The sequence below is a fragment of the Hippopotamus amphibius genome, chromosome 3 (assembly GCF_030028045.1).
Source record: "Hippopotamus amphibius kiboko isolate mHipAmp2 chromosome 3, mHipAmp2.hap2, whole genome shotgun sequence".
Taxonomy (NCBI): domain Eukaryota; kingdom Metazoa; phylum Chordata; class Mammalia; order Artiodactyla; family Hippopotamidae; genus Hippopotamus; species Hippopotamus amphibius.
The window spans coordinates 88,343,813-88,365,087 of record NC_080188.1 but is presented as its reverse complement, the minus strand read 5'-3'; the positions used below and the strand labels follow the sequence as shown (position 1 = coordinate 88,365,087).

Here is a 21,275-nt window from a genome sequence, read left to right as displayed (position 1 = left end):
ATAGGCTCAATAGTTGTGGCTCACGGGCTCTAGAGAGCAGGCTCAATAGTTGCGGCACATGGGTGTAGTTGCTCCACGGTATGTGGGATCTTCCTGGGGCAGGGATTGAACCCGTGTCCACTGCATTGGCAGGCGATTCTTACCTACTGAGCCATCTAGGAGGTCCTTAATTTCTTATTAAATGAAAAAGAAAATGATTTTGTTTCCCTTGGAGATTTGTTGTGAGAATACCATGAAATAATGCACATGAAGTACTTATCACAGTACCCGGCTCTCAGGGACTGAATGTTTGTTCCCCCCAAGTTCATAGGTGACTCCTAACCCCAAGGTGACAGTATTAGGAGGTGGGGCCTTTGGGAGGTGATGAGGTCCTGAGAACAGAGCCCCATGAATGGAATTAGTGACCTTAGGAAAGAATCCCAACAAAGCCCCGCCCCAACCCCACCTCGAGTCCTTCTGCCACAGGAGACACAATGAGGAGTTGGCAGTGTGCAGCCCTGAAGAGGGCTGTCACCAGAACCCAGCCACATGGGCACCTTGATCTCAGACTTGCAGCCTCCAGAACTGTGAGAAATACATGCTTGTTGTTTATAAACTACCTAGTCTGCAGGATGTTGTTATAACAGCTACACGGACTAAGATGCTGGCGGAGAGTAAGTACTCAATAGATCAGAATTGCTATCATCTAGAACCACCGCATTTATAAGAATTTGAATTGTGTGTGTGTGTGTATATATATATAGAGAGAGAGCTATGATTTCCTGCATCTCCAAATACTGCAAGCCTTTAGTGGCAAGGATCATGTAGGTCTGTCTTTGAATTTTCTACAGCATAGAGCTGCTCATGGTAGCCTTTGGTGCTGTAGGAAACCATGAAAGCATGGAAGGCAGTTTCCATGGACCTGCCATCCCAGTCGGGTTGGGGTGAGGGGCATTTTTGCGTAGATGGGGGAATTACAGACAATACCTTCTTCTGTGTTCATTAATTGCAGGGTCCTTAGCCGACAGCATTTGGGAAGCTAGCTGGAATTTTACGCCGAGATTCTATTCCTCAAGTTCTCCTCATCAAGACATGTAAAAAAAAAAATACCAAAGAACAATGACAAACCTAACAAGTATTGTGTTTCCAACTTCTAGAATTATCTTGTCAACTTCTTGTGCATATTTGCTTTCAGAAATTCCTTTAAAGATAGAAATACATTAAAATCAGTTAAACTCCCTTTGACCATCTCCTCATGTCCCTTCCTACACTTTCTCCCCAAGGTGATCACTGTCATGAGATTAGTATACACCTTTCCAGCCAATTTAAAGATTATTTTACTTGCATAATAGGTGACTATCTCTGTGTTTTTGTTTTTTTTTAACTTACATAGTGTAAATGCAGTTGACTACATGCATTATTCTGTGACTTTTCATTTGCTGTTTTTTTCACAATTGCTTCTACTTTTAATGATTCGAGAGGAGCAGGATCCAGCTAGGCTGTGGTTTTAGGATGCCAGAAATGGCGGGGGATGGGAGGTGGGTGTTGGCGGGAGGTCTATTCCCGAGAACATAGGTCTACAAGGTAACAGCCAAGAAATTTTCTCTGGATTGGAACTGGAGTCTTAATGTGATAAATATCACAGTATTGCTTTTGGACTCTTCAACATTATATGAAAGGCTTGCTTGACTTCATAGGTGTTCTATTTAAATCATTTGCTTTATAACCATTTGTTCTGTTTTTCCTGTTAGCATTTCTTAGTACTTTTCATTTTAGGTTATAAACCAAACTAGGAATTATAAGCATACAGGATACTGCTTATAGAGTTCAGTTAAATTCAACAAACTTGCACTGAGGGATTTCTGTGTTCCAGCTAAACAAGTCCCAACCAATCTGTGGGCCTCAGGCATCATTTCAGATTTTGTGTCTTGGCTCTTGAATCTGACACAATGTCACCTCCAGGCCTGGGAACTGTTGTTCCCTCATTTCTCAGTGTGATTCTTTCCCAAATGGTCCGTTGGTTGATACACACGCCCAGTTCCATCTAGGAAGTTGGTAAAATCTCCTCCTACAGACATTGACCTGTTAGATCATCCTACCCGCTGAGAAGTTAGGCCGTCTCAAACCTTGGGGAGATTAGGAAATCAACAGTAGAATTGTATTGGCCTATATTTCAACACGCAAATAGTTTCACTTTTTATGGCCCTTTCGTGGATTGTACTTCCGCTGCTAAAAATTCTCTACAAGAACATGACGGCATGGAGAAAGTAAATACAAAAGCCCTGACCTTTGTCAATCTGTCTTTTGGGCTTTGACATCATTTCTCTGGTGGAGACCTTTTAGAGACCACATTCTCTCACTCTACAGAATTTAAGCTATTTATTTGATTTTTCATGGAGGCAACTTTGAAGAGAAAGAGTTACCCAGCCACACCAATCCTAGTCCGTGGCAGAGGTGTAGCCTATGAGCCACCTGGCCTCTGCAACAAGAAGGTATTTCTCTGAATCCCAGCCCACTTCCTGTTAAGGTTCTCTGTGCCTCAAAGCACCTCCCTCCCATGAAGAAGCACAGAGATGCTCAGATGTCTGCTTCCAGTTTCCAAGCCTTTAGAATGTTACATGTCCTTTCCACCTCTGAGCATTTATTCTCAGAGATTCCTGTCATGGATTATGCTAAAGCATCATTTGCATAAAATGTAGGCTGGTTGACATAGGTCTTTGCTCTTGTATCTGTCGGACTCAAAGGGGAAATGTCCAGTCAAATACATCATATTCATAAACCTCATACTGCCAAGTGGCAACCAGCTGAGCATTTCTGGGTCAATTCTAATTTAATTATTAAAAGCACAGTCTATTTTCCTTAATTATAGGTCCTTTTTGCTTATTTAAACCTTGCCATGGAAGTTTTAGCCTGTGCTGAAATTGATCAGTGTGTAGTCAGTACACGTCAGTCCTAAATCTTGTTGTATCCATAACTGGGCTAGAGAGATCAGGGGTTGGAGGAAGCCTGTGTGAGTCCTTAATCTTTTAAGCCTCAAATATTGTTTAATGCATTGTTTGAGCTAGCTTTTGGGATTGGCTTCACCACTGATCCTATGCCAATGAAACATAGTTTGAAACCATCCTTGACTGCTGTGTTCCAAGAAAACAGGAGGTCTAAACATTGGACCTCTAGATAAAATCTGTGAGGAGGTAAATAAGAAGACTGTGGAAAAGCCAACACAACAGTATTGCCATAGCCACAATGAGAGGACAAGCAGCTATCTATCTGGCTCAATATATATATATATATGTTTGTATGTCATCATTTTTAAAACATTTGTGGTTTGTTTTGCCCAATGAAGTAGACTCAGCAAGAGTGAAGGGAGAGCTGGTCCATAAGGATTCTATCAGTGCCAGGCTCTTCCCAACAATATTCAAGTTGTTTATGGACACAGATAACTAAGAGAAAAATGGAACTTTTAACATTTGTTACTGATTGTGGTCACATTGAATGGGACTGTTTGGGACAGTGGCTTTTCTGTGCCCCTTTCAGGGGGGTCCATGAGATCACAAGTATTTCCATAATAATGTTGAAAGATTTTTTGATTTTTTTTTTTTTTTTACAATATTTACAAAATTTGTAATCGTGGGTGAATCTGTTGGTGCCTTGGGATGAATTAAAGCTGGCACCAGGCTCTACCAAGAGTCCCACTGTTCTTCGTGGCCAAAGGACTCCCATGAAAATACACATGGGATGAATGCCTGGTTCACTTAAGAAAGTCCTTGATGAAGCAATAAAAACTGTTAATGTTCTTAAGTCTCTACCTGTAAGTGTCCATCTTTTTAATATTCTGGGTGACAGAGTGGAAAGTGTATATAAAACACTTCTGCTGACTCCCGCAGAGCAGTGGGAAGAAAGAAAATCACTTATGCAATTGTTTGAATCAGGACCTGAACTCGCTGCTGTTTTTAACTTTAACACCATTTTAATTTGCAGGAACAATTCTGTTTCTCTTATTATTTTTTTAGAGATACCGCAATTTCTTGTAAAAATATGTTATGTCAACATATAATGGGTGCATCAATGTTATTTTTAAATGAGTTAATACATCACTATTCAATTTTTTTGTTTTAATTTCTATATTATAAATAACCCACATAAAGGAGGTTTTGTGGGGGCTTCAGTACTTTTAAGAGTGTCAAAATGTTCTGAAATAAAAAAGTTTTAGAACTATGGCTCTAGGGTAATTTTTTCTGAAATAACCTGACCTTTGCCTGTATAGTCTCTGGTAACTTCAGCAGTATTACATTTCTGTAATTCTAAGATGCTTTGATTTTTATTTTAACAGGCAGGTCTTTTTACAAGGTACTGGATAGAGGAAAACATGGAGGTCTTTTAGTAGTTAGCTCTCTTCATTAGACAGATTTCAGTAGGAACTGGCATTCAGTCCTTCATTTTTTCCAGCAAACATTTATTATGTTCGCTGCTCAAAAAAGTGATATTGGTTGATGTGGAGGATACACAGTGAATTGTATTTAGAGGCGTTCGGTTGGAATCTCCATGAAAGCAGGAATCTTGTCTTCTCTACCTTGGGAGGCAGTGTGGAAAAGGCAGAAGTTGGTAGAAATCCACATCATTCTCTAGCTGTGTCTCCCTGGGAAGTCTACTTAGCCTCTCTGAACTTTTTCTTTATTTGTAATGTGATACCTAACCTTTTGATTTATTTTGATAATTAGTAACTGTGTGATATTAAGTACTTAAGCAGTATCCTGGGATTTTGTATCCAACCTACATAAAGGGCTTTACTTTATAGCTGTTTGCCAACCCAAGGAACATAGAAACAAGTCCATTTTCAAGTGGGAAATTCTATACATATGTGTAAAAATAATCTTTTTTTTAAAAAGAAGTTTCATTTAGTAAAGCAGAATTCATTTACTTATTTTCTCTTTTTTTTTTCCCTTTTAGCTCTATTGAGGTATAATTGACAAATACAATTGAATATGCTTAAACTGTACAAAGGGGTGATTTGATTTACTTATATGTTGTGAAATATTTACCACAGTCAGGCTAACTAACACATCCATTGCCTCAGAGTTACCGTGTGTGTGTGTGTGTGTGTGTGTGTGTGTGGGTGGGTGTGTGTGGTGAGAATGTGTAAGCTCTACTCTGTTAGCAAATTTCAAGTGTACAATACAATATTATTAAATGCAGTCTGATCCTCAGAACTTATTCATCTTCTAACTGAAAGTTTGTTCTCTTTAACCAGCATCTTTCATCTCCTCCATTCCCCAGCCCCTGACAACCACCATCCTACTCTCAAGCAGTATTTATTTTTAAATCACCAGAAAATAATCAGTCTATCAGAATTAACTTTTTAGAAAGAGAACCTATTTCCATAAAAAATGAGTTTAAATAACTTTGGGATATGTTACATTAGATGTGTTAATCATTGTTGAAGAAAAAATATTCCATGGTGCTTGTTAAAGATGCTAAATCAGACTTTGTTCAGGACCATCACACTAGTTGTAGGGACCACTGCAGTGGACTTTTACAGTGGGGGAGAGAGATGGGGCTGAACCCGGAATACAGCAGTGCAGGTGGGAATTTATATTCAGGGGGCAGAATGGGGTGGAAAATGGCTAAGAGCAAACATAGGGACAGGGGAGTTCTAGGTAAAGTGGTGTAACCGGATTCTTGCTAAAGACAGGTGCTCAGACATCACCTTTGGGATGGTGGAAGCTGAGGACCCCAGGTATCTCCGAGGGTGAGGGATTCTTGTTAAACTGACTTTGCAGGGTTCTTGCAAAAACTTGATTTTATAAGGAAGTACACAGATAGGCCTAGGAGAGGTTCAGGAGCCTGACTCAAGCTTGGTCAAGCAAAGAAGCTGTGTCACCATAATCAGAATTGTGTTTTAGTCATTTAGTTTATCTTTGCTTATTTTTGTCACTATCCTTATAGTAAAATACTACATAACAGGCGAAAATAAAACTGATAGAAATTCCATAAGAATGCTGAAAATGAATATACATCAAGTCAAACAAAGGAAAAGCTTTTAACAAACTGTTCCGAGATGTAAATGTACATCATTTTAAACTTATTGGCGACCCTGTTTAATGTTAAATCATTAAAAAGGCTGTTTCATTTCATTGAAAGGAAGCATTTTTAAGTAATTGTACTTATATTAAGGTTATTTTACTGCTGTTTTAAATTTATTTGCTTCCTATAAATCCATTCTATAAATCAGAATTTCATAAAATGTAAAAATTATTGTTTTTCTTGGTCCAGGTGCTCTTTATAAATCTTTATGAGAAGGTGGGTGTGCCTTTGACAGAGGCTATTTTCATGCAGCTCTGCTTGTGCAAATTACAGAACGTGAATTTTCTTTCTCTAAAAATAGATTGTCACTTGCCTGGTGACTCTTTCCAGTCTTTTTGTGGCAGAATGATGTTTGACTTCTGGTATTTATTGAGAGGTACATGAATTCAAATATTGCACCTGTAGAAATAGATCCAAAAGTATTGTAGCATTTAAAATGGTTTTACTTATACATAAAGAAATACCATTGTGTCTTTACTTATGATTCAGTCGTGGGACAGAAACTGGAGAGTCTGCATTGAATTGGTACACATTGATAATTATTTTTAAATGTGGAATTCTGGAGTATAGGCAATGTAGAGCCTTGATTGCTGTTTACAGAGGCTGAGGCACAGGGGAACCAATGCCCGTAGTCAAATGTGTACACTACAAACGATTTTCACTTTTCTCATCGTTCATCAGCTGCTCTGTGGGTCACATTTGCATGCATACTCATTTAACAGGCTACTTGTTGCCATAGTAGCACAGAACAAAAGTTAAACCTATTATTTTCTGAGGTGAGAGTTCCCCAGTGATACAGGTGCAGGCTGGTGAGAATGCTGCTTTTGCTCTTGCTTTGTTGAGCTCCCAAGGGATGGGGCTAGGTCTGTGATCACAAGTACCATGCGGGCCAGGAGGTTTGTCTGAGGTTGCCCTTCCCTGTGATCTAGCAGAGAACCACATACCCATTAGATCACAGGGATCCTAATCTGGTTCCACTGGTAACATGGCAACCATGCACTGAGTGACATCAAGACAAATCAAGTACAAGGATTTTCCAATGTGAGTTATTAGCTAATAAATCACTAAGCCCATATGTTTGTGTTTCTGTCTTCCTAGGATGGGGCTGATAATGCTCACTGTGTTTTTACCTTTCAGAAATAAGGTAATTACTGAAATTTTTCTCTATGTTCATTTTCCAAAAACAAATGAGGTGTCAAATGAGATCACTGGAATTCAAAGGAATCTTCCAGAAAACTGTGAATTACAGTCCTATTGTTTTTTTTTTTTTTTCTGTCACATCTGCTTGTTGAGTGTTTATCAAGTACCTCTTACAAGCAGGGTGTTACGTGGACTCCCTGCGGGATGTGAGACTCTGTGGTCCACGGTTAGTGAAATTAAACCCACGTAAAGATGCTAACTAGGAGCAAATGACGAGCACATGCAGCTTCATTCTTTGCTCCCTGCCCATGTTTTCCACTCCAGTCACTTTATGCTGTTCTAAAAAGACCAACTTCTTACTCTGCCAGCATCATTTTCTTTATTTGACTCTTCCCAATAGAAGACAGAGTTTTGGTGGAGCTTTGGAAATAGCCAAATGCAAAGTGGATACCAACTATCAGGAGAATTCTCTCAATAATAAATATTTATCAAGTACCTGCTCCATGCCACACATCAGATAAGTTACTACAGTGAATTGTTCAATTACACTCACTACATGTTTTATTGCATAATTTAAACTTTCTCTCTAAAATGCAGTTTTCTTTGTAAAGTTGCAGCAGTTTTTACTTTTTTTAATTTTATTTTTTTATAGTTTTACACTTTCTTCCTTTTTAAATTGAAGAATAGTTGATTTTCAATGACTCAGGTGTACAGAGAAGTGATTCAATTATATATATATATATTCTTTTTCAGATTCTTTTGCATTATAGGTTATTACAGAATATTGAATATAGTTCCCTGTGCAATACAGTAGATCCTTGTTGTTTATTTTATACATAGTAATGTATATATTTTAACCCCAAATTCCCAATTTATCCTTTCTCCCCCAAAGGTGCAGTTTTTAAAACAAATAACTTGAAAAGAGATGGTGAGAAGCTTGAGAAACTGATAACAAACCAGGAACACACACACACACAGGTACACACACACACACACACATGCAGGTACACATACACACACACAGGTACACACACACAGGTACACACACACGCACACAGGTACACACACATAGGTACACACACACTCAGGTACACACACACAGGTACACACACAGGTACACACACATGCAGGTACACACACACTCAGGTACACACACACAAGTACACACACACATAGGTACACATACACACACACATGTGTGGGCTCACTCAGACCGTTAAAGAGGGGTAGGAAAACAGGTAGAAAAATAGCGTGATGTAATTTAGCTAAAAGAATTGAATGAGAGAAATTTTTGGACCCAGGGGATTTCTCATCTCTGTTAGATAATACATGTTCACTTTACTCTCTCTTTAGCTTCTGAGCGCATCCTGCCTTGGTTCCCTTCAGCTTTTGTTCTGACATCGCCTCCTGATTCTCTGCTCCCTTGCCTTTCACCTCTCTTCCGGCCCTACAGGAGAAGATGGTAGTGGAGCTTGCAGACAGGCACTGGGCCCTTGTTCAGCTCTGGCTCTGACTCCCTGCCTTCATGCTCCCCTTACCTGCATGGCGTGGACTCAGACTGTGCTGCTCCAGGTGTGAGTCAGGGACCTGGTCAGTCCAGACCCATCCATGGAGAGAGGGATGCAAACATCACAGACGAGCATTTAGAAACTTTGATGTCCATTTGGTAGAGTCGTTTTGTCCGTTGGATCTAATAACATATTTGGTTGGTATTTTATGTTTTAAAAAATTTCATTTCTCTAATAATAAATTTTGTTTTATTTTATTGTATTATCTTTCTTTCTTTTTTTTTTAAGTTTCATTAGAAGGATAGTGGGACTTCCCTGGTGGTCCAGTGGTTGACTCCAAGCTTCCACTGCAGGGGGCATGGGTTCGATCCCTAGTCGGGTAACTAAGATCCCCCACATGTCGCGTGGTTTGGCCAAACAAACAAACAAACAAAAAAAGGATAGTGAATACTTTTTAAAGAGCATTTATCATAATATGGTCTTTATGAAGCTCTTGATCCCTGAGTTCTTGAGGTGACTAAATGAATTTAATCTAAGCACTTCTAACTATGAACGATGATGTTTTATTTATTTTTTATTGAAGTATAAGTAATTTACAATGTTGTGTTAGTTTCAAGTGTTCAGCACAATAACTCAGCTATACATGTACAGATATATATATTCTTTTTTAGAATCTTTACCATTGTAGGTTATTACAAGATATTGAATATAGTTCCCTGTGCTGTACAATAGGTCCTGGTTGTTTATTTTATATATAGTAGTGTGTAATGTGTAAATGTTAACCTAATTTATCTCTCCCCCAACTGTCTCATTTGGAAACTCCTAATTTATCTCTCCCTCAACTGTCTCATTTGGAAACGATACGTTTGTTTTCTAAGTCTGTGAGTCTATTTCTGTTTTGTAAATAAGTTCATCTGTATCATTTCTTCTTTTTTTTTAGATTCCACATATCAGTGGCATCATAAGATATTTGTCTTTCTCTGTCTTACTTCACTTAAGATGATAATCTCTATTTTATTATCTTTTAACAAAGCAACAGTGCATATGGAATGTGGGGCCTGGGGAGAGAAAAGGCAAACACGCCAGGTTTTTCACTGCAGACCGTTTGAGAAGTGCTGGTCTAACATACCCTCAGGTTCTCTAAGGATGCCTTTTGATTTCCTCCCTTCATGCCTTTGCCTATTTTTTAGCTAATACCGCCTAGCTCTTAAACCCAGCTGTAATATCCTTTCCTTCATGAATTTCCCTGAACTCTTGCATTGAAGTTCTTTGTATTTCTGCTGAAACCTTGTGACCAGTATTTACTGCAAGTTGGATCATTTAACATTCTGTACAAATGCACGTGTGTTTCTGCAGCACCACCTTGGAGGCTGCCCCTGGGACATACAGGGTGATGGACACCTGGGTTAGAATCCTGAGTTTTATCACACGTGAGCTGAGGAACCTTGAGTCAGTCAACTAGCCTCTCTGTGCCTCAGCGTCCTAATTTATAAGATGGGATTCTTGTTAGCACTTAGCTCTTAAGGTTGGTATGAACATCAAATAATCCACGTAAAGAATTAAGTATACAATTCCTGGCACATACCAAACACTCAATACATGAATCCTATTATATTTTTTGTTATTAATATTAGCAGTGTGTTTAGAATATTTTTATTGCCTTTGTTCAGGCAATGAAATTAGTCATTTAAGTGCTTTGAGGAAAAATAGATAAAAGACTCCCACAATTGTGTTAACAGATCCATTTTTTGAAGACAAGGTGGAAAGGGTGGGGTGCAGAAGCATGGAAAGTGATTGGATTTCTGGAGATTTCTACTGGGCCTTAGAGAGCTGGTCGGGGCAGCCGAGGCATCCTGGTTTCAGCTCTATGCACACAACTTGAGTCACTCATATGGTACTTTTCCTTGCAGACAAAACTCATACTACCAAAAGGACAATGGAATTAAAAAAAGAAACTTGAGAAGAAGGCAAGATATTTAAAAATATCTCCATCAACAAAATATTTAGCTGGAGCACCTGAATTTTCTAAGTATAATTTTAATTAGGTAAACATTGAAAAGGTATATTTTCCTAAAAGAGGAAAGAATAATTTTATGGCAAATGATGGTTAGCAGGAACATTCAGATTCAGAAGACCAGTTTGGCAAAACATTTTCTTTGTTTTAAAGAGTAAGAAGATGTGAATTTGAACAAGTTGCAATAATGGTGATCAACACGTAACTGCTTAACTGAGAACATTTACCCCCAAATAGGTTTCTTTGTAGGATTATTATCTAAGAACATAGACTCATAGATGGTAACTATGGTGCTTGATCATGTGACAGCTAAATGAAAAGATTGTTTTAATGTGTGCACTAAACAAGTACATATGTTAAAACCATATTTATGGATACATAGATGTCTAGGATGTGCTTTATTAGGCCTTAAAAAGGCATGGGTACATGCTCCTTAAGGTAAGCAGAAATATATTCAATATATAACTAAATTAAATGCCAAGCAAAATGGCATTGAATTTAAGGGAATGGATTATGGTTTTGTTGTCAAATTATTTTGGGTATATTGAATGTTAATTTGAAAGAGAGACTATAAACAAAATTCTGGGAAGAGCTAGGGAACAAGATTTAACAGCTGCTTAAGCCCTTGCTAGACAAGGATAATAATACAAAAACACAATTTATTATAGTTTGAGGCTAGGAAAAACAAAGTAAAACTCAGAGTATTTGAAGCCATATAGTCTGATTCTCTACCTGTAGGTGTACACACACACATACACACCCCCCCCCCCCACTCAACACGTGTTAACATACCCACCGAGTCATGCATAGATCTGAATAAAAGGAGTGATACACATTTTTGGAAGAGAAGTTAGCTGAACGCACACACCCGCTTTTAATAACAAGTTCTGTGAGACTTGAAGGGCGCAACAGTCTGACAGGGAAGAGGTGAAATCATCACGGACTGTTGAGTGATTCAAAATTAGATCAGACAAAGCGCTTTAAAAATCCACTGTAGGAAAGAGTCCAATGTTAGAAGAGAGCAAAAAGATGTCCTAAGTTGGTCTGTCCGACCTCTAAATATTAATGCTTTCTTGTATTTTAAAAACAGAAAAGTATAGTAATTACAGAAGCACTGAAAGTTAGGGCCTAAATGCTAAAGGGCTTATTATTGAACAATAACATGTATGATACTTGTGGCTTTGTCGCAGAAACAACAGAAATGTTGCTGGATGTCTTGGTCTTTTCCTGCTACTAGAAATCGACAATGGAGAAAGAGCTTAGGGTTCAGAGCACCATTTAAGAACTGGCTGGTAGATTTGTCCTTAAAAATTAAGTTCTAAACACACTTATCTGACATAATACACCTTGATGTTGTAGCCAAAATGAAATAGGATTAAGGTTTTTTCCCTGTATATAATGTCATTAATAATTAGATGAAAACCTATGGTGATAATGGGAAAATATAAAAAATCTTTGAGAATTATTAGCTAATGTATATAAAAAAGTGACCTGGGATGAGAAGCAGCTTCCAGAAGAGTTATCTTTTACATTTGCCCTGACCCCCTGATGGTAACATAATACACTCGCTCTGTATCATTTTGATTCTCTTATATTCAAAGGCAGTCAGGATACTACATAAAAGGAATCAAACTGAGGAGACAGGGCTCGATGCATTTTTTCTAATAGTTTCCAACATATGCTTTTTTCATGTAACCTATAGTGATGTGGTTGGGGCACTCTTGCTTTGGGAAACTTTGAACTAGCCCTGGGAATTCACCGTGCCCTGGAGTCAGCTGTTGTGATTTTTTTGGATAAACCACTGGTTAGACTCACGACCCCATGGATCAGCTGCCCGAAGCCCGTTCTGCCAGTGGCCTCTCTGATCTGTAGACTGTTTCTCGACAAACACTGTACCCTCTGAACTGTCCGAATCCTGGTGTCTCACAGACCACCCCATCCCACGTGACTGCTTTTATATAAACTTCACAGAGAATTGGCTTATGGTAACTTCTCATCTTATCGCTGCATCCCAAAGAATGCTCTTTGATACCGAGTCCACTTACCTGCAGAAAACAGAGAAGAGGGTCATTTGTCCAGTTCTGAAAGTTTGCTGTGGTAGTGAGGCAAAATTAAACCACTTCATTTTCCTCTGGAAGTAGTGTGGGTGGAGGCATGTTGGCCACGGGCGACATTTGCCTTGGTGCCTGGCCCACTGCTAGGTGGTAGAAGATGTAACATAAACATTTGTTGGATAAATGAATGAAGGATTGTTTCAGAGTAGGTTCAATTTTGGTACTACGCTTTCTGCGTTCCTGTCTTTGCAACTGGCCAGCCCCGCAGGATCTGCAAAAACCCAGGAGGAGGAGAAAGGATGGGAGTTTAGTGATAAAAGAATAAAAATGACGGTCTGTGTCGAGCCTTCTTTTGAATCTTGAGCGTAAGTGCAATCTTGTCTAGCCTTAAACTATTCAATGTGCTGGATTAGGGGCAAATCATGGCATTTTGAAGACGAACCCAACTGTGTCTGAATCTTAGCTTTGCTACTGACTAATATTTAAGTAGCAGAGAAGATTATCTAACCTTTTTGCGGCTCAGTTTTCCTTCACTGAAATGGAGAAATTACCTTTGGCCTTGGAAGCTTGTTTTGCGGTAGATCATTTCATACAGTGTGCACATGTGTGTCTCAACAATACGAGGGACAGTTTTCATTTTTTGAGTATCTTCTAGATGCCTGGGTCAGGGCTGGAGTGTATACAGGCACTTGCATTAATCTTCCCACTACATGTGCAAGGTGAGTAGTATCACTCCCATTATACAGATAGTTAAACTGAGAGTCAGTAACATAAAAGGATCTATACAAGCTCACGGAGCTGAAGAGTGTGAGAGAAGAGATTTGAGTTTAAATTTATCTAACTCCTGAGCCCAGGCTTTACTTTACCCTGATTAATAGCTATTATTTTTTCCCTTGCTCAAAAGAAATAGAAGAAACCTAATTCTCCCTTTCCTAGTTAATGTTTACCCTCTTTTATAGGGCAGTAGCCCTATTACCCACAATAAACTCCAACAGGCCTAAGTGTTCTCCTCATTCTGCTCACTTATTTAAAATCTAATTGTGGGCTCTATGCATGGAAAGTTCTTGGCTATCATTATTGGATCACACCTCTTTTCTGTAGATTTGTTCTCTGTTATTTCAGATTAGACACTGTAATACTGAAATCCAGAGAGGTTAGGGGATGCAGTAAAATTTCCAGCCACTGAGATAACTCAGGTTTTCTGGATGTGTCAAAGTACAATGGTTTCTATCTTCTGTCCTGAGTAGCATCAGAGATGCTTCTGGCCAGGCATCGACATATGATGTCAGTGGGAACCCAGAATATTAAGGGTGGAGATGCTTAGCTTGGATGATCTGCCTTTGGCACTGTTAGCAGAGCTGGAAATGCTTATACCCATCGCTGAGTCAGAAGGATATGAACCTTGGACTTATTCTAACAGTTGCCTTTAATTAAACGAACCTGGCTCCAATTAGATTCTGGCAAGTCAGCTATTCAGAAAGCACTCGTTCTTTGGAAGTCTTCTAACTTTCCCAAGTTTCGTTTTTACTCAGCATCTTGGATTTTGTTTTTGTTTTCCCTTTTTAGATTTATAATCGCTTGGATATAAATTGCTGTGGGTTCCGACCTCGGAAGGAAGATGCCTGTGTACAGAGTGGACAGAGGCCAAAATGTGATGACCAGGGTGCTGTGGCTCTAGCCCACATTGTCCAGCGAAAACAGGACCCAAGGCACTTGGTCTTTATAGACAACAAAGGTTTCTTTGACAGAAGTGAAGATAACTTGAACTTCAAACTGTTAGAAGGCATCAAAGAGTAAGTTTCTTGATGTAGTAACATCTTCAGGACATTACATTTCTATTGAGTAAGTAGTAAGGGCTGGAGAAAAATCATATCCTGTGTCTGATCACTTTAGCCCTTAAAGAACATCTGGGAATGGAGACCCAGAGAAGGAACCAAACCCAAGCAGAACAAAACAAGTGTACATCCAGGTTTCACTGTCACTGACCCGTGCAGCCTATGAAGGTCCTGCTGCATTTCACCTCCATCATGTTGCTCCACCCTCAGAGTGCAAATTCACTGGGTGAGGCTGGAAGCATGCAGGGATCTCTGGAATAGGAAGTAACACAGCAAGGGGGAGCAGGCAGTCAGAGGCTCCTTTACCAGGGCACAGGACCGGGCAACCAACAGACATGCTGATATTGACAAGGCAGGATGTCCAAAGGCAGAATAAACTCAGTGACTTTGATTAACACCTGGGAAGTCAGAGCCAGTCAGCTGAGTAGGACACAGTAGCAAAGGATGATGGCTGTTTCATTCAAGTAGGAGAGTTCCTGAGCATTTGTAAATCCTTCTGTAGACATAGATTATGGGGAAAACTATCTTAAGCTTACACTCAAGAAGTATTTGGAAACAAAGGAAACTAAGACACTTCATGATGGCTGGAACCTCCCTGCAGAGTCTGAGCTATTCACCGCCAGCTGCGGAGATTGAGGCTACATTTCAGGGTCCCCCTTATAAGCACCCTTCATAGTCTTTGTACCTTAGTGAGAAATCAGGGTGACTGAGAAACTGGGGTGTGTGTCTGAACTTGAAGATTGAAAGATGCTTTATTGAAACCAGCCTTGTGAAGCTGAGTGACTGCGAGGGGCACATGAGCAAGTCTAAAATTGAGGGTAGAACCCAGGTCCTCCAAGTCCAAGTCCAATAACTCTTCTACGGTGACTCGTGGTGTTTCTGCTCTTCCTATTTCTCTTGTTAATAAAACTCTGAAGCATATTTCAACAATTCTTCCTTGCACAATGAATTACGTAATGTGGATTTTGTGTACTTCCAATACCAGAGACAATAAGAGTTTCAAGACCTCCAATTTCATGAGTTTTTGCCATGTCCTTCCCTGTTAATACTCATTCTTCACATCTCTTTGTGGATTGAAGGGATTGAAGGTAGAATATATATGGCAGATTCTCTCTCCTAAGTGTATAAGCTCAGGAAATTTTATGTGTAGGAAAATTTGCATACCAAAGGCATCACTTATTGAGCTGGTATTATGGGGTCTTCTTTAAATCCCTGGATTTCCTCTTAGAATTAAGTGCGTACCTGGAGAATCCATCTATCCCATGCATTCATAAAAATATGAATAACATTTTATTTATGCTTTCAGAGAAGGTTTAACCTTAAATGCATTATGAGGAGTAATGAGTTTAAAGTTAAATCTTCTTTGAATAAGTAATTTACACATTCAAAAGCAAAAATGAAGAGTTTGCTAACCCAGATGTATGCATAGACTATTTCTATTAATCAGTGTAATGCAAAGTCAGGTAATTTTTTTAATTTTCTTTTATGAAAAGGATTATTCACTAAAGAGATCCATAGTTTTAGCGGTTTTATCTCATACATTCTGCCACAGCTAAATTAGTTTAAGGGCCATAGACTTGATAAATCATGGATTATCAATACTTCACAGAGCAAAAACGCTTACTTAATTAATACTGTGGTCACTAAATTATATAGGACATGTCTTTGGGGAGCTCAGAGCATCTGATTAGTATTATTTAATTCCACACTTACTCAGACCCGTTCAGCGCATCCAGCTCTGTGGCCTTCGGTGTCTCTGCAGCATCAGAAACGCTGGGACACACGGACGGCGGTATTCATTCTCCCTCAGCGCTGTCCCCAGCTTGCTCCACTGACATTTGGAAAAGATGCTTAGAGGCCTGAAACGCCTGGCACACTGTACTCTTGAAACAAGTATATGCTCTGTTTTAGGTTTTAAGGGACAACTAAGTTTACTATTAAACCCCAATTTTTGTGCTGTGGTTTCATCAGCATTTTAATGAAAACTGGGAGAGAGGCCAAATGGGAGATTCAGCAAAACATTGCTGATAATTCTGAACCAGAAATTTTACTAAGTCCTTCAGATAACGTCTGTGCTAGAGCCCTGGCTTTACTCTTTCTAAATGAAGAGCAGAGATCACAGAGCACTCTCTTTAGGGGATTCAGCAAGGAGCCTTCTAAATTGACCCTAGATTTTTCAGAGAGATATTTCAGTGTGGAATGCCCTGGCTTCTCAAACTTGAGTTTCGCTAAATTTCTTTGAAAACAATTTTGTATTCCAGTTTAATAGAATGTTCCCAAATTCTTAGACTTCTGAAATATTATCTGAATCAAAGGCAGTTCTTTACTTTATTGGGCATTTTGGAATTTCTTTCTTTCTTTATACCGTGTACATTTTGGATTATTTCTCATTAAATTCAGTTATGCAACTTCTCTTCAGAAAGAGCACTTTCCTGAAATTGTCAGCATTTTGCTTCTCATATTTTCTTGCATAAAATCCTGCATTGACACTTATGAGGATACGATTCTACTTGACAGATTAAAGTGGTTTTTATGGGTCCAGTGGAGTTTAAGATTGAGGAAAGTATTTTTCCAGTTATCAGAATCCTTTCTAATTCTATGCCTCTCTTTGCCTACATATGATGAGGCAAAGTTAGTTAGACGTTGGTATTTACTTTATGTCAAGTTATGTCAGTTAGACGTTGGTATTTATGTCAAGTTCTCAATGATATAGAAAATTCAGTTCCCTTGAAACCTATTCTTCTGGTATATAATTATTAAGAAAAGTGTTAGCCTGACAGTGACAAAAATGTTGGTTCTCAATGTATTATCTGATAGCATGATTTATGCAGATTAATGAAGCGCAGAGCCATTTGGGCAAGGCATAATATTTCCAGGCAATTACGAAGAGTGAAATATCATTTTCTCTTTTCAGGTTTCCCGAATCTGCAGTTTCTGTTTTGAAGAGCCAGCACTTACGGCAGAAACTCCTTCAGTCTCTATTTCTTGATAAAGTTTACTGGGAGAGTCAGGGAGGTAGACAAGGAATTGAAAAGCTTATCGATGTAGTAGAGCAGAGAGCCAAAATCCTTCTCACCTACATCAATGCACATGGGGCCAAAGTGTTACCTATGAATGAATAACAAGAAGTCTTGAGGTTAGAGTTCTACACATATTTATACATTTTTGTTTTGGAATCAAGTACATCAACCTTGAGTCCTTTTAGGGATGAGGCAGTGGAGAAGAATACACAAACTAAATGAATTTAATCAAGTATATATGATGAGCCTGAGCACTACAAGCAGACTTTAAAAGCTTTTACAAATGCACTGCTGAAAAAATATCTGTTTACATTTTCCTTTAACGTTATGACCTGTGAGTCTCAACATCTGAGCACAGAGTGGTTGCAATTATTATCCCAGCTAGCTGTGTTAAAACATCTGTCATGTCAGTTAACAGGACAGTGCGAATCAGAGGTGATGACTCCTTTAATAAACCAGATTTGATGCCATTTTGCTGCTCTAACGCAAATGGTTCTGGACGTCCTTCTGCTGCTAATTGTTAGAACAGAGAGCTGGCTCAGCCCTACCCACAGGCAACTGTACGTTGGAAAACGGAGGTGTGTGATCTGTAGAAATCTCAGAGCCTACAGTAATTCTTAGGAGAAATGGTGGTTTATTCGTAAAGCCCCCAGTGTATATTCTATTATATCTATAGATGATCAGCCAGCTCTGTGATCCTAAGTGCAAGAATCACATTTTCCATTCCTTTTTAGAAATTCCTTTTCTATACTGGCAACAAAAAATGTATTTTGTTGCCAGTATAGAAACCATCCACATCCGATGATTTATATACCTTAGGTAGTTTTACTCTTTCAGTTTTGGTCCAACGTATATCTAGTGGCTTAGAAATTCAACAATTATAAGGTATTTACATATGTGAAATTGTACTTACAGAGTGTCTCTTTGTTAGGTGGATGTGCTCTCTTTTTACATGTTTTGTCATTTTTACAAAGGATATACTATACTTTCTGTATATTTCATTAATGATAGCGGATTTGTTCTGTGTAATTGTATTTAAGCAGAATTAATTGATATTGTCCAGATATTGACCATAGGACCAGACATCGAATGTGTTTAAATATATTGTTTAGCTTATTCTAATATGGAAAATATGGACAGCAAAAATTAAAACCCAACTCTGATTCTCCTCGATGGAAGCACATGACTGGAACTGAAACAGCAAATTGGAGAACATTTAGCCTCAAATAATTCTCTCCAAACTCTACCAACTTTTTAATGAGGTGGAAGGACTTGAACACGTAATATTCATGTGTTGAGTCTTCATGTCCTTGGAGGTGTCCCCATCATGGTGTTTGATAGATGTTCACATAGAGATTTCAAATCTTGGACAAATCATTATTACCCTCCCCCATCCCAACCCTTATTAAGAAGCTAATATACTGACTTCTTTCCCTGAACTTTAAAAATACAATTTAAGAATGTTTAGATTGCATTCTCTCCTCTGTTTTCTCAGTTCTGCATGTTATTCCTAAAGAGCACTTTGTTTTTGTGTTCTGATCAAGACTTACTCAATATCACTGTAAATTAGAAACATTAAAGAATTACAATAAAGGCTAACATATCTATAGATTTTAATTTATACAAATATATGAGGGCAAATTGTCAAAATAACATGTTGAGTGCAAGAGAATGTAGGCCAAGCAAAAAGGGATCATTTGATCATCTAATTATAACTTTTCTAGTCTCACATTCAAGTCCTACTCTCAGCACCCATCCTCTCTTCACTGTTCCCTCTCTAGCCCTGAGTGCCTCCCCCGTCCTACACATTCAGAGTACTGTTGGACTTTCATGAGTCTCCACTTCTACCTGCTGTGTTTGGGCTTTTTAAGATCTCTTTATGTCTCAATAATCAGCATATTAATGAAAAATTGGCCTAACAGAAGTCTGGAAATCCATACTCTACTTTAAAATAACTCTTTGTCACGTTGCCTTATACCTTGTCTTATCAAGGTGGTATATTTGCATTTTAAGATGCTTTTTATGGAATATATCATCTTATCCAAATTTGTGATATTGGTGCTGGGAATTCCAGGTTCCTCAGAAGCGGCTTTAATTTTGCATTTCAAACTACACCACTTTGGGGCAGCTTGGTCCTCCCACTAGTGGGTCTGATTGTTTATTTGCCTCCAGTTTTTCTGAAATGCCAAATATCAAATGAAAGGTCCAGAAACACATATTTATCTTAGTCACCATTGCGTTTCAACAATGTATTTTGTTTTGGAATCTGTGAATATTTCATGCTGTATTATTTTTGAATAATGGATGACTGAAGGCCAGACTTTTCATTCTAATAAGGAATATTCTTCTCTTACTGAAACAATGGGAAAACTCTGTGCCTTTCACGTGTACTCATTATGCTGTGTTTTTGTTCACATAGCACATTATGGGATTTATTTATAACTTGATAAATTTAAAATAGAGCAATTTACCTGGGCAGACATACAAAAGCTTATTCTTATGTGATTATTTTTAAGCTGATGTTATGAAAATAAATACATATATAATAAAAATATTAGAAATTGAAGATGTGTGCTTATTATTTTGTAGACTTTGTTTTTTGTGGATGAGTTGCTTTTCAGAAGTGAGGTCTAGGGGAATGTTTGCTACCTTTCTCCATGACAAAAGAAACAATTGAATAAGTCAAGAATTATACTGGATTGTATTTGTGTATGCATATATTTGATATCATTAATAGTGATGTCATGCCTTGTCTTGGTGTACATTTAGCATTGTTTTAGGTGGTATGCAAATTAGTTAACAGATATCATAAACTAGAAGAAAACACTAATTTGGGGTTTTCTTTGCGTTGGGTGAGTCTTATGATGTTTAAATTTTTCTTTATAGCATTCCTATTTATTAAGCTTATTAGGTATCTGGGGAACTTATTGAAATATAAAATGTCTTAGACTTATGCTTAAAACATTTATAATCTCTGAACTTGTGTAATAGCCTGTTTATATCATTGTGCCTTTAAATATACATTAAATTATAGCTAATGATAAAATAACCTAGATTTACATTCATCTACACACTGTCTTATGAAATTCTAATATTTATCTCAGCACAGAACAAATAAGGCACATTTAGGGCACTAGTCTGAAAATATGATATGGAAATTGTACATGGATCAAATAAAGGTGATGGAAGACCTTTCTCTAAAAACTAAATAGTGTCATCAAGGATTAACTGCTTTCACAAATGAAAGATGATTCAACTTGTCAGAAAAGTTATCAGACGCTTGGAAATGGCAAAAAGTGTTCTTTCAGTGCAATGCTGGGCTTGATTTTGTATTGAATGGACTATTTAACTAACAGTGCTTTAAGGCAGAGGTTAACTTGTCAATTTTTTTTTTTAACTTGTCAATTTTTATCCCAGGGAGATACAAGTAATTTCTGTCTAGTGGAAAAGACAACTTTAATGGTTTTACATTTTATTACCCTGTTGGACATTAACCAGTTTTTATATCTAGTCCCACAATCTTATCCTAACATTGCCTGTAAATATTTAGCTTTTGAAACACTCTTTGATTTGGTTTTACCATCTTACTGGTTCCCTCCTTAGTTAATTATTTGAATAAAATCATTGATATACATTCATTGTGC

General features: G+C 38.1%; 1 protein-coding gene across 2 annotated transcripts in view; it reads left to right on the top strand.

The window, feature by feature from the left end:
- GASK1B (golgi associated kinase 1B) overlaps positions 1 to 20,197 on the top strand; it is a 51,672-nt gene extending 31,475 nt beyond the window's left edge. For both annotated transcript variants that reach the window (XM_057729090.1, XM_057729091.1), the window contains exons 4-5: positions 14,343 to 14,569; positions 17,526 to 20,197. In XM_057729090.1, the coding sequence (XP_057585073.1) occupies positions 14,343 to 14,569; positions 17,526 to 17,733 (435 nt within the window). In that variant the 3' untranslated portion in view covers positions 17,734 to 20,197. The remainder of the gene's footprint in view (positions 1 to 14,342; positions 14,570 to 17,525) is intronic.
- The last annotated feature ends 1,078 nt before the right edge of the window (positions 20,198 to 21,275 follow it).